This window comes from Erpetoichthys calabaricus, chromosome 16 (genome assembly GCF_900747795.2).
Source record: "Erpetoichthys calabaricus chromosome 16, fErpCal1.3, whole genome shotgun sequence".
In the NCBI taxonomy this organism is placed as follows: Eukaryota; Metazoa; Chordata; class Cladistia; order Polypteriformes; family Polypteridae; genus Erpetoichthys; species Erpetoichthys calabaricus.
In genome coordinates this window covers 80,014,147-80,028,069 of record NC_041409.2, presented here as the reverse complement: position 1 = coordinate 80,028,069, position 13,923 = coordinate 80,014,147, and the positions used below count along the sequence as shown (strand labels likewise).

Genomic DNA, 13,923 nt, shown 5'->3' with positions numbered 1-13,923 from the left:
TTGTTAGTGTGCACGTTTACTGTTCACTCTCATTTTCCGGGTGCTTCTGTTCCCTTTTCAGTACGACCCCTATCTCGCAGTGCGTCTCCAAACCCCATCTTAGTCCAATTTCTGGCCTCAGGAATATTTGTAAATTATTTTCCCTGATCAGCCACCAATATGTCATTAAAGGCTCATCCTTTTTCCAACTTTTCCTCTAATTTAACTCCTAGTGTGTGCCTGGACCCCCTGCCAACTTATCCAATTTTTTTCCATGTCCACCAGTGCAGTCGGTGATCCCCTCCAACTACTCTGCATGTTCTCCCAGTTTGTTAGTGTTCCCCCGTTAATTGTTCAGATTCTGACTCTCAGGGTGCTTCTCTTTGCCTTTTTCCATACAACCCCTAACTTGCAGTGTCTCACTAAGCACTTTCTTAGCCCCATCACTGACTTCCAGTCTTTCACAAAGGACTTTCCTTGGTCAGCCCCCAGTGTGTCCCAAAGTCCTGCCCTGTTCAATCACTGGCTTTCTCTTTGTGAGTCTTCTATATAGTGAGTCACTAACCGGATCCCGACTACATTTCCAGGTAATCCTCCATGTTCAGCTCCTGACACCTAGTGTATTCTTGTGTTCCAACCCAGTCTGTGATCCCCGGTGCACCAAAGGACTTTTCCTGAATGCCAGTTTGTCACTAAGTGCTCTCTTATTCCAGTCACCGACCTCCATTGTGAACCGTCTCTCTTCAGCCCCGGAATCCCAGCAAGTCCCTAGACGTTCCCTCAGCCCAGTCAGTGGCCTTCAGCATATCCCTCTCCATTTAGTCATTGACCCCTCAATATGTCCATAAGTCCATGTGTGTCCCTAAGGACTGCCCCCTTTGATCCACTCACTCACTCCCACTGAGTCCTTTTGTGACGGCGTTCAGCTCAGCCCCTGACTGCCAGCAAGTCCTTTCGGGTCCTTTCCCCAGCTCCCACTATGTTTCCCTGAAGTGACTGGTGGTTCACCTTCAGTAATGAGGCTCCTAGACACACACCTGACTTGTTCAGCCCTATAACTTTACTTTGTGTTGTGGTACGTCAGCTGTGCTGCCCACAGACAAATATTTCCAAGGGGCAGGCTAAGGTTAGCCGAGTGTGTAGCTTCCAAACTAAAAACACACATTTCAGTGCCACTGGGAGAACCTTCTGTGATGGACGGGTGTGAAAGGCAACAATTCATTACCATTTACCCTCCCCCCCCCACCCAATTGGCTGATTTAGACAGGCCTACTAATGACAACCACGTTGCTCACCACTGTACTTGATGATCCGGATTGTGGAGTCTCCCTCGCCCAGTCTGGTAATGGGAGTCAGACGCACCTCGTAGGTCTCAGGCCTTATCAGTTCGGACAGGTTGTACTGGAGTAGCTCCTCTTTCTGAATGACATGATTGACTGGGATCTCCTGTTCCCACCAACGCTGGTGGCTGATCTACAAGAGAAAGGGAGACATTCTGGTCACAGAGATGGTCATCTTTCATTTGTGCACAAAGAGACACAGACACTCACTACAGTGATAAAAAATGATAGAGGTACAGCAAAAGCAGCACAGTTAAACCAGATGACATCTAAACATTGGCATGGTCTGACATCAGTAATAGTATAACTGGAAGGCACCCGAAACCATTAAGGACAACACTGGCAAAGTCATCAAAGGGCAGCCTTTATCATGGCAGCGGAGAGTGGTGACATGTTGAATATTCATCAGTATATGCAAGTAAGACTTTCACTGTACATTAGAACATTAGAACACTAGAAGAATCTCGACGAGAACAGGCCATTCAGACCAACAAAGCTCGCCTGTTGTCTCCACTTAATTCTTCTAAAATAACATCGAGTTTTGAAAGTCCCCTAAAGTCTTACTGTCTACCACACTATTTGGTCTTTTATTCCAAGTGTCTATCGTTCTTTTGTGTAAAGAAAAACTTTGTAATGTTTGTGTGAAATTTACCCTTAACAAGTTTCCAACTGTGTCCCAGTGTTCTTGATGAACTCAGTTTAAAGTCACCGTCTCGAACCACTGGACTAATTCCCTTCATAATTTTAAACACTTCAATCAGGTCTCCTCCTAATCTTCTTTTGCTTAAACTATAAAGGCTCAGCTCTTTTCATTTTTCCTTATAACTCAACCCCTATAGCCCTGGAGTCAGCCTAGTCGCTCTTCTCTGGACTCTTTCTAGCGCTGTTATGTCCTTTTTGTAGCCTGAACACCAAAACTGCACACAGGACTCCAGATGAGGCCTCATCAGTGTGTTATAAAGCCTGAGCAGAACCTCCTGTGACTTGTACTCCACGCATCAGGGCGCTATATAACCTGACATTCTGTCAGCCTCCTTAATGGCTTCTGAACACTGTCTAGCAGTTGATAGTGTTGAGTCCACTGCAACTTCTAAATCCTTCTCATAAGGAGGACTCTCTATTTTCAGACCGCCCATTGTATATTCAAACCTCACATTTTTACTTCCTATGTGTAATACTTTACATTTACTGACATTAAATTTCATCTTTCACAAATCTGCCCAAGCCTGTATGCTGTCCAAGTCCTTCTGTAATGATATAACGGATTCCAAATTATCTGCTAATCCACCTATCTTGGTATCATCTGCAAACTTAACCAGCTTGTTACTTATATTTCTATCTAAATCATTTATATATATTAAAAATAGCAGCAGCCCCAGAACTGACCCCTGGGGAACACCACTCTTAACATCGGCCAATTCTGATGAGGTTCCTCGCACCATCACCCTCTGCTTCCTGTGTCTTAGTCAATTCTGCACCCATCTACAGACCACACCCTGACCTGCCACTTCTTTTAGTTTGATACTCCACACTTGTGATGACAAAGACCCTGTAAACCTTAACCCAGACGACCCACTAAATATACGGCTCTCTAACCTCAGTAGAGCAGCACAGGCACTGTAACTTCAAGTCATCTAAACCTTAATGGACAACATTGGTACAATCATCATAGGGCACCATTAATCACAGCATTCTCAAATAGTGATAAGTTGCATCTTTACTAGCACAAGTATAATAAGTAGGAATTTCACTCTACTCTGTATATGTGTATAAACCCATACCATGGTGACTGTGAGGGCACTATAAAATCAAAAAAGCAGCATTGGCCTGGCCAACGCAGGGCAGTCGAACTTCAGTAAGGCAGCTCATGTACTGTAACTGCAAGTCATCTTCAAGCATAAAGGACACCAATGGCACAATCATTAATGGGCACCCCTCATCAAAGTATGAAGAATAGTGTTGTGGTTGTTTCTTCTTTAACAGATGCAAGTAAGATCTTCACTACACTCTGTACACAACAAGGCAATAAAGATGCTATAAACCTATGCCCAGATGGCCCACTAAATATTGGGCACTCAAAATCCTATAAAGCAGCATTGGCCTGGCCAACGCAGGGCAGTCGAACTTCAGTTAGGCAGCTCATGTACTGTAACTGCAAGTCATCTTCAAGCATAAAGGACACCAATGGCACAATCATTAATGGGCACCCTTCATCAAAGTATGAAGAATAGTGCTGTGGTTGTTTCTTCTTTAACAGATGCAAGTAAGATCTTCACTGCACTTTGTACACAACATGGCAATAAAGATGCTATAAACCTATGCCCAGATGGCCCACTAAATATTGGGCACTCTAAATCCTATAAAGCAGCATTGGCCTGGCCAACGCAGGGCAGTCTAACTTCAGTAAGGCAGCTCATGTACTGTAACTGCAAGTCATCTTCAAGCATAAAGGACACCAATGGCACAATCATTAATGGGCACCCTTCATCAAAGTATGAAGAATAGTGTTGTGGTTGTTTCTTCATTAACAGATGCAAGTAAGATCTTCACTGTACTCTGTACACAACATGGCAATAAAGATGCTATAAACCTATGCCAGGTTGATCCACTAAATCAGGGGTTCTGAACGTGAGGTCCATAGACTTCCAGGGGTCAATGGAGGGGTTCCAGGGGGTCTGTGAGGGTCAGATAAAAATAAACATTTATATTCACTATACAGCCCAGTACTGTTGATTTAGAGTAGAGTAATAGTGCTAGTAATGGTAGTAGAAAACGTAGTAGGAGTAAATTTGTTTTAATATACTGTGATGGATGGCCGGCTAAATATTCCGGCTCACACCTCCAGGCCGCCAGGTGGAGCCTTCCCAACAGCATGGAGGTTCTCTGAATTCCGGCTGGGCCCTATGGACCTTGAAGTTTGTATACACAGCCCTGCTGGATACCATCGGGACCACCAGGAGCCGCTGTAGGGAGGCTTGGGGAGTGCTATGTACCCTATAACCTGGAAGTACGTCCTGGTCACATGAACAGGAGAAACGACATGCTTCCGGGTCGAAGAAAGGAGCTTTTATCTGACCCGGAAGTGTTCACGGTCACATGGACAGAAGAGAGAAACGCTTTCGGGTCATGGACTATATAAAGGACTTTGGGAGACCAGAACACTGAGCTGAGCTGGGAGGAAGGGTGGCTAAGTCCTTCAATAATAATAAGATGCTGCAGATGTTCTATCAGACAGTTGTGGCGAGCGCCCTCTTCTACGCAGTGGTGCGCTGGGGAGGCAGCATTAAGAGGAAAGACGCCTCACGTCTGGACGAACTGGTGAGGAAGGCAAGCTCTATTGTTGGCATGGAGCTGGACAGTTTAACATCTGTGGCAGAGCGAAGGGCGCTCAGCAGGCTCCTATCAATTATGGAGAATCCACTGCATCCACTTAATAGGATCATCTCCAGACAGAAGAGCAGCTTCAGCGACAGACTGCTGTCACCGTCCTGCTCCACTGACAGATTGAGGAGATCGTTCCTCCCCCAAACTATGCAACTCTTTAATTCTATCCGGGGGGTAAACGTTAACATTTAACATTATACATAGTTATTGTCTGTTTTTCACCTGCATTGTTATCATTCTTTAATTTAATATTATTTATTGTATCAGTATGCTGCTGCTGAAGAATGTGAATTTCCCATTGGGATTAATAAAGTATCTATCTATCTATCTATCTATCTATCTATCTATCTATCTATCTATCTATCTATCTATCTATCTAGCTATCTATCTATCTATCTATCTATCTATCTATCTATCTATCTATCTATCTATCTATCTATCTATCTATCTATCTATCTATCTATCTATCTATCTATCTATCTGTCTATCTATCTATCTATCTATCTAAGTGTCTGGGAGAGGAGGAGTGAGAATTGTATAGTGTTCATGAGTAGTGTGGAGTGGAGGGTGCTTAGTGCACATTATTGTAATAAAAAGAATAATAATTGTACATTTACCTGGTGTTTGGCGTGGTACCTGAGGGTTCAAGGGAGCTCTAGTGCCCTCTACTGTTACAATACACAAAAGGATTGTATTTCATAATTATAATGAGTGGCCATTACTTTTTGCAAAAAAAGGAGTGTTTTATTTTTAGATTGTATACTTTCAAGTTTAATAATACTTTGTTTATGTCATATGTGTATGAGACAATCAAATCTCGATAAATAAAGTACATTATATTCATTGCATGCAAAGTTGTGTTTATGTGAATATTTCTAGGGAAGGGAGTCGATAGCTTTCATCAGATTCTTAAAGGGGACCGTGACTCAAAAAAGGTTAAGAATCACTGCACTAAATATATATATGCAATGGCATACACACTTCCACAATGGATGCTCATCAGTGCCTTCACAGTGCTCAAAGGACAGCAGTGGACACCTACTGTCACTCCTCTGCCTGGTGTCTGGGAAAGGACATTCATGGGCAGGACAGCTGACATTGGTGAGCACAATTGAAAGCTGTCTAGTGTTACAAACCAATCACTTGAAGAGGGCTTATCGAGCGAGGTGACTCTATCCATTATGCATGGCGGAGGCGGGCTCATGCTAATTTTGACCCATATTGGCCTATCACATCTTAATTCTCAATTCTCATCTTTGGGAGTTGGGCTGAGTGTTGCAGGCCCCGGTTACGTCCATTAACGACTCTCACGAAGACATTTTGCAATTTTGTATCCACTTCCCAATATTTCAAGTCAATAATAAACCCATAAAGTAATTCACTCAATACAAGTGATATCTTGGGTACTTAAGAGTGATCAAAGCATCAAATTCATCATCCCTTCAACCTTTAAGTGATATTGTGATTTTAAAGGTATGTCCCATGTCACACTCAAATGCCAACTGTCAGTGATTTCTTGACTAACTCTTTAGCCATTGTAAAGGTCTGCCCTGACACAGATGGGTGTAGGACACGGGTTCAAAGCACACAAACGTTTTTTATTTTCTTTTTTGTCTTCCCCGTTCCCACAAGCCCACAACACAGTCCCAAAAACAGCACAAACACAATACTTTTACTTTTCTTCTTCTTGTCCTCCTCCACTCCTCCCAGCCAGCTTTGTCTCCCTCCTCCTGACTCTGGCTCCTGGAGTGGTGGCTGCTGGCTTCTTTTATAGCCCACCCAGAAGTGCTCCAGGTGTTTGATGACCTCAGCAGCAGCTGCAGAACCCAGTGGCAGCACCCATGGATCCAAACATGGCAGCATCAAACTCAGGGGGGCTGCCATCTAGTATTTCGGGGGAGGTACTGTCCTGACCAGGCTTAGTCCCCCGGTCCCTACATGAGTGGGGCGTCCCGGCCAAACAAGGGCCCCGGCCGTCCACCACACCATCACTTACTGTATCTTAAAGTGGTGCCCAGGTAACAACTGGCATCTTTGAAAGATGCATAACGTGTGGCCTGGGTCTACTCATGCTTTGTACTGACATGAGGAAAAGTGCCTTGTGATAGGCTGGCAATGCCATACAGAAATACTTCCTGCCTTGTGCCCATCATCATCAGGGTGTTTTTGCACCAACAAAACTTTAAAACATAGTTTGATGGAATTTAAGATTATATTTGAAATTTGTTATCGATGTAGCGTCATGGGGAGACCTGCCAATAAACTAGGAATGACAAAGGAGTTTTGCCAAAGTAAATAGGGGTGGCAAGATTCCTGGGAGATCTCAAATGGTGAATGACAATTTAAAGTTTTCTAAGTTAAGGCCAAGATTATGAATGCAATCTGCAGTAAATCTGAGATCCTGGGTTCAAATGCCAACAGGACTGCACGATGCCACTTTTAATGATTCAGTGTATCAGTTTGTGCTTTTGATGTTAAGAATTGCTGAGGTTTTTTAAATGCTGGCATATCACAAAGGTGCTATATTGTAGTTATTTAGAGTAAGGAACAGAAAGTTTCGAGGTAGGGTACTTCTAGTCACTAATTGTGGCACAGGAGGTTGGCGATGTGTTGCATGCACGGTTGGTCAGACTGTATTCTGTACATGTGACAATAATCTCATTTTCTAAAACTGCTTATCCCGCTGAGGGTCACGATGGCAGCAGGCCAAGAAGGTGGACCAAGTCTTCCCTGTCCCCAGTCACAGAGTCAACATCTTCCAGGGGAATTCTCAGGCGTTCCCAAGCCAGCTGAGAGATATAATCCCTCCAAGTCTGGCGCAGGGTCTCTGCCCAGTAGGACATGTCTTGAGCAGCTTTAAGGGGAGCTGCCATGACATCCTTATGACATGCCCAAAAACCACGTCAACTGGTTCCTCTTGATGTGGGGGAGCAGCGATTCTACATTGAGGTTCTCTCAAATTGCTGATCGTCTGACCCTGTCAGTCCAGACTCCCCGAGAAGAAACCTCATTCCTGCCACTAGTTTTTGCAATTTCATTTGTTCAGTGAGAACAGGGCTGGCAAACCAAGACTCAGCTCCTGCTTCACCTCCACGGACCCGCAGAACAGCTGGTGCCACTCTAATCCGCTCATTGATCTTGCATTGCCTTTGTTCATCACTCGTAAACAAGATCGCAAGAGCTCCTCCACTAAGGACAGTTGTTACTCCTCACCTGCAGAGAGCAATCCACTCTTTTCCAAGAGAACCGTGACCTCAGACTTGGAGGTGCTGATCCTCATCCCAGCTGTTTCACACTTGCCAGCGAATCGCTGGAGTGCGTGCCAAAGGTCAGTGTCAGATGTGATAAGGAGGATAACATTATCTGCATAAAGCAACAATGCTTACCCTAGCTTCTCCGACAATTTGATATCCCATCCATGGAAACCACAATCAGGAGTGTTGACAAGATACAGCCTTGATGGAGCTCGACACCTAAAGTGAACGAATTTGACTTAACGGCAAGTATTTGGACATGGCTAGGGAACAGACAGCACGCAAAAATTGTCACTTTGACGTGGTGGTGGGGATGCTCAGCGCTAGGATGTCTGGGGCTTTGTGCTCTTGGTAGGGTCTCTCTTGGTGAACAGGTTTGGGCTGAAATATCGAAGCATGGTTCAAAATGATCCTCATGACAGTACAAATTAAAACGTAGTATACCTTGCCCGGGATAGGGTTACCAGGACCCATTCTTGGTGCCAAAGCTTGAGAGGGTGGCATTCACCAGTGAGTATCTGGTAGTCGGTAACACACATAACTTGGCTGGGCTCAACATGAAGTGGTGATGTTGAGCCATCTTGTGGACTCACAACTTGCAAGACAAAGGGTGAGGGTCAGGCGCAATGCCAGTTTAGTGACAGGCATAGACAAGAAATGGAGATGTAACAATAAAGCAATAACACTAGAATAGAAGGCTGAGTGCCAATAACAATTTTCCACACATGGCACGCTGGCAGCTATAGAATTACAGGTCTAGAGTACAGTCCAGAGGCAGCATCTTTACAAAATCCCAGGCTCATACGGATGGACTGTATAGCAGTCTGGATGGAAGTGACACACCAAACGCAGAAGTGCACATAAAGTGCGTCATAATGCCAGGCGCATCGCCATGGCTCAGTTTGAAATGTTCCGTGTACCGACTCAACCAAAGGCACGATGCCAAGCAGGAGATCTTTTCATGTTGCCCATTATGAGGCATTTGGCCCTGTTGGGAGTCACTTCACTAGGAGAATTCATAATTACTTGCATCCTGGGGACTAGCTGGCTAAATAAGTTGGGTCACGTTGGCAGACACTGGAGCGCCATGGTGGCTTGCCACGCTTTGTCACAAAAGCTAAGAGGCTGCCGAGTTTCACAGATATTTCTTCTGGCAAGCTGAAGGCAAGCGTGTAATTGCATCAGCAGCAGAAGACGAGTCCCTCTTTACGTCAGGCAGCTGCATGATGCGAGGAGACAGTGTTTCAGGTGGGTGAGGTTCTCTGTGCCAGCTGAGTCACCTTTGGCTGGCTCTTTTTATGGAACATTTGGCTTCATTAAAGAATGGAGTTTGCTCAGTTAATATAAAGGATGCAGAAAAAATGGGCATTGGCATCGGTGGTCCAGTCTAGACACACTGCTCCCATACTTACTGTTACATCTCATATAAACTTTCTTTGCAGGATCTCATCTTCTCATTAGTGAACTGTGGTTTATTTTTTATAATGTCTGTCTCAGCCAGTGCCTCCACAATACACATCTTATATTGAACAAAGACACAACACAAAGTGATACGAGATAACAAGGCAGATGAAAGTGTCATGCTCATCATGGTGCCCTCATGCCAATGATGCCAAAGCAGTTGGACAAAGTGGGAACAACTGTCATGGCACAAGCACAGATATGGGTAGTTATGTGAGAAACAAAGGTATGCTCTTCCTGGTATGCCGCAGTGTCCATGGCAGACTGTCAGCTCAGTCATGTGGACAAGTTTGTGGCTATGTCCACCCCAAGTCACATGGACATACGTGGCAACCATCACATCACGTCATGTTAGGAATCACCAGTCAGGGATCTTGCCTGGCTGCAAATAAGCAAATGCTGCCAGTAAATCGCCTAAAACCGATGCCCTGCAGAACCAACAGTGGGCACACAGCTGAAAAGGATGGCAAATTGAGACATACCACTTCCTAATGTCCCGGGTATATGCCAGCAGTTAGTTGACCAAACCTATCAGGCACTTAATGAGATCCTGTGAGCCCCAGGCAGCAGAGCAGAGCAGGAGGTGCGTCAGAACAGATGCAAGCTGGCATGCGACGAAGATGAGCGGTGCTCTGTTAGAGACAGCTGTTTGCAAGTGGCCAGCGGAGAACTGAAATTTCATGCTCCAGTTGCGTGTCTGCAAGCAGAGCCGCCGCCTCTGCTTTTGTTTTAAGCCTGGACACAGCACAAGCAGCGTGTTGTCTGGGGTCTCCGCTACTGCTCCTCTGCCTGACCTGTCTAACCAACGTGTGCAAGCCAAAAACACTCGGCCCCTGAAATGACCATAAGTACAGTGACATAGTGTCTTTGACACACAGTTCCCAACAGGAGGGAGAAAACACGGGACAAGCACTCCATCTGAGAACACCAATCAGAACGCAATCAAGAACCAGTGTCGTCAGTGTCCAGCTCTGCCCACATGGCAGATTCTGACATCAGTATGACCAATGCCCAGGCAGTCATAGACTCCACAATGCACTGTGACATTAACGGTGATGAAGACACAAACCAACTAAAGCCAACTGATACCAGCCCACAAATTCAATTCATTTACAGAGAGACATGCTGGAGAATACACATGTGACATACACACACACAGACACGGACACAATGTATGTACACACGATATACACAGGAAACACCGCGCTGGTGATGATGTCTGCAGTTAACTGATACCAGACATGACAGACAGACAGGCAGACAATCAGACAGACACAAATAGATAGATAGATAGATAGATAGATAGATAGATAGATAGATAGATAGATAGATAGATAGATAGATAGATAGATAGATAGATAGATAGATAGATAGATAGATAGATAGATAGATAGATAGATAGATAGATAGATAGATGTCATTTGTCCCAAGGGCAGACGCTTAAGAACGACACACTGCTGCTGATAAATTTCCTGGCTGAAAATCCTACAGACAAGTCACAACTGCAGACGTTCATCTTCTTCTGTCCTCCTCCTCCACTAGCGTCGTCTCACTCTTTCCCAACTCTGGCTCACCTTCCATGAGTGAAGCGGTTTCTTTTATGCCAAACCCAGGAGTACTTTCAGGGTTACAGTGTTGTGTAAGAGAAGCACTTCCGGGTCAGATGAAAGTCCTCTCAAAACATTAAGAGTAACTTCTAGTAGTGCCCCCTGGTGGCATCCAAGGACACTGAAAAGGGTTGCCCTTCAAAACTCCAAATCCCAGGCCACCCTGTGGGTGTCCATATTGGGGCCGAACCAGAGAAGCACTGCCCCCTTTTATATTGGGGAACAAATTGTCCATCCATTATTTGCCTGTCCCGAATGGGATAGGAATTTAGCATTAACCCGGCCGGGTTGCACCTTCTTTCCTGCAGTCCTTCTGCTATGGCCTCCCGGCTGGGTAAGTATCCATCTTCCATCCCAGTCAAGATGCTGGTCCATCCAGCATGGCCCTTACAACATATACATGTTTACTGGTTTATAGGGTCATTATTGTCATATGTACATGGTACAGTGAATCTCTTACTTGCATGGACTAAAGTAACGTGTACCCATAATGATACCCATAATGGATACCTTGTAATTCATTGCATGTAAAGACGAGCACATGCTACATGCTTCCACTATAACAAGAGAGGCAATGCATGCAATGCTCACAACCCTACAAGTGCACATAAGATGCCCCCATTAAAATCACACAACATGTACAATATGCACAACACTTCAAATGTGAAACAGACGCTGAACTCTACATAACCGACATAATGCAGACCAGCCTTCACATGTGCCACACTCTTGCAGTGCCACAATGCACATCTCCATCCAAAAAACAGACTTTACAATAAGCACACAAATCATGGTGTAGATGTTTGTAAAACAAGCACACAGAAATTGTGGTGTACAGTAATGAAGTAGAAACACTTTATTACTGTACTTGAGTATGTTTTGAGAAGACTTCTACTTTAATTGAGTATTCTATTTTGGTAGCACTTTAGTTTAGGTACTGCAAAAATGCATCTATTAGTCATTTACTCTTACGTAACAAGAACTTAACAAAGGCTTCTTCTGGTCCTAATTACGCTTATAAAGCATCTATGAGTAATAGGGACATTTTTGCACCATCTAAACTAAATTGTCAGGAAAATTTTCGCTTTTTCTTTTACTTCCCTCTAATGGCCGCTTTTACTCTGACATATTTTCCCAGACCCAGTATTAAATATATTAAACCGGAAAACAAAAGGGCTACATAAAAACCCACAATGGTTTACTTAGTCGCTTACATCTAAAATACAGGCTTACCCTGCTTTAGGATCAACAGGTTGAGGAATGAGTTGTGTGGATGAAATGTGCACCTCAGTTGCTTCGCAGTCACTTGATTGCACCTTACTGCAGCTTGCAGACCGGGGCAGGGCTGGATGTTAGGGGTGGGGTTGGACATGGGTGTCAAGTCTCAGTCATTCTCAGAGTCTACACTGAGTTCAGATGCCGTCCTCATGGCATCCAGCTGAGAGAGGTGGGGCGGGACTGGACGTTTATGGGCAGAGCTGATTTATGTTGGCACGCAATTTCTAGTTTCAGTCATTTCCATGGTTGATGCTGGTGTTTTCAGATGCTGTGCTCGCAGCCATTTGGCAAGCAGGGCGGACCTGATCCGAAAGGTGGACTTGTGCGTTCACATTCTATAGTTTACTCTCCTTCACACATGTGTGTTGCTCACGTGTCTTCTTACATTATTTTGGGCATCATGGCTCCAAAAATATCGTGAACTAGTAGAAAAAGCCCAAAGAAAAAGTGAAACGCTGTTCCTTCGAAAGTGAAACTACAAATGATGAAGTCCAGGTAAAGAGCTTTATTAAATATTACTAGTTGATTACCTAGTGGCTTCGCTCACTGAGTGCAAGGGAAAAAAATAAAATGTAGTCTATAAGTTATTAAACAGTAAAACATTAAAATTTAAGAAGTAAAGATACATTGAGCACTACTGGAGTGGTTTCGGGGAAACTACATTTTAAAGGCGGTATAACACAACAGGTAAGTAGTAGATCCCTTGTGAAAGGCGCTACACGACCGCTGTGGTAAGAAATTACATTTTCTATGTGATCGTCCAAATTTTTTCCTGACAACCTTGCACTACAAGCCTGTGATTTACTTGTTAAAATAATTAATCAAAAAAGCAACCTTGAATGTTGTGGGGTTTTAGTGACCCGAACTTACCTTAAGGGACAGTAAGTAGTTGTGCAGGGCAATTTACAAACAGAGTCCTGCTTTAATGGCACCGATTACACTCATTCGCAAAGATTTCCACTCTCCCAGGAGCCAGCGGGGGACTTGAAGTGTCACAAACAGTGCGAGAAGAGAGGACGCTGCCCGAAAGTGCGAAGCTCTCGACTCGGCGGAGCAGCCCGACAAAGCGTCCACTTTGTTCTCACGACCCCTCACAGCTGAAGGCGGTCTCGTCTTTTCACATTGTTTACAGCTCGGCGCAGTTAAAAAGTAGAAAGACACAAAGCTGTTTTCCTCATCTCTTCTACTATCAAGTACTGCCAACTAAAAAAAAGTTTCAAATGTGGCAGTTTCAGCGACAGTCACGTGGACGGATAAATAAAACTTCTCTGTCAGAACACATCTGGCGGCGGACGGCTCAGCGCTGTAGTCCAGACAGGACGGGTGGGAGAGGGCGACGTGGGGCGCACACAAATAATAACAATTCGCAGACGATATAAAAATGGCATCCACAAACAAAGTGATTAGTTCCTGTATTATAATATGTTCTGTGGTCATAGGTAATGTCCATATCGTGTGGCCATACATAAATTTCCGTTTCATACGTAATTTCCATATCACGTGGTCATATGTAATTTCCGTTTCAAACGCGAAAAGAATGTTATATATATATATAGATGTATGAAGGGCAATGTGTTATTTGGGCATTGCTTTGACAACAAATGTTATTAATAAACTAAT

At 44.3% G+C, this 13,923-nt stretch overlaps 1 protein-coding gene across 4 annotated transcripts in view; it reads right to left on the bottom strand.

Annotated features, from left to right (window-relative positions):
• The window catches only part of mdga2a (MAM domain containing glycosylphosphatidylinositol anchor 2a), a 379,952-nt gene that overhangs the window by 51,081 nt on the left and 314,948 nt on the right, over positions 1–13,923 (bottom strand). For all 4 annotated transcript variants that reach the window (XM_028821620.2, XM_028821618.2, XM_028821621.2 and 1 more), the window contains exon 11: positions 1,275–1,452. In XM_028821620.2, the coding sequence (XP_028677453.1) occupies positions 1,275–1,452 (178 nt within the window). The remainder of the gene's footprint in view (positions 1–1,274; positions 1,453–13,923) is intronic.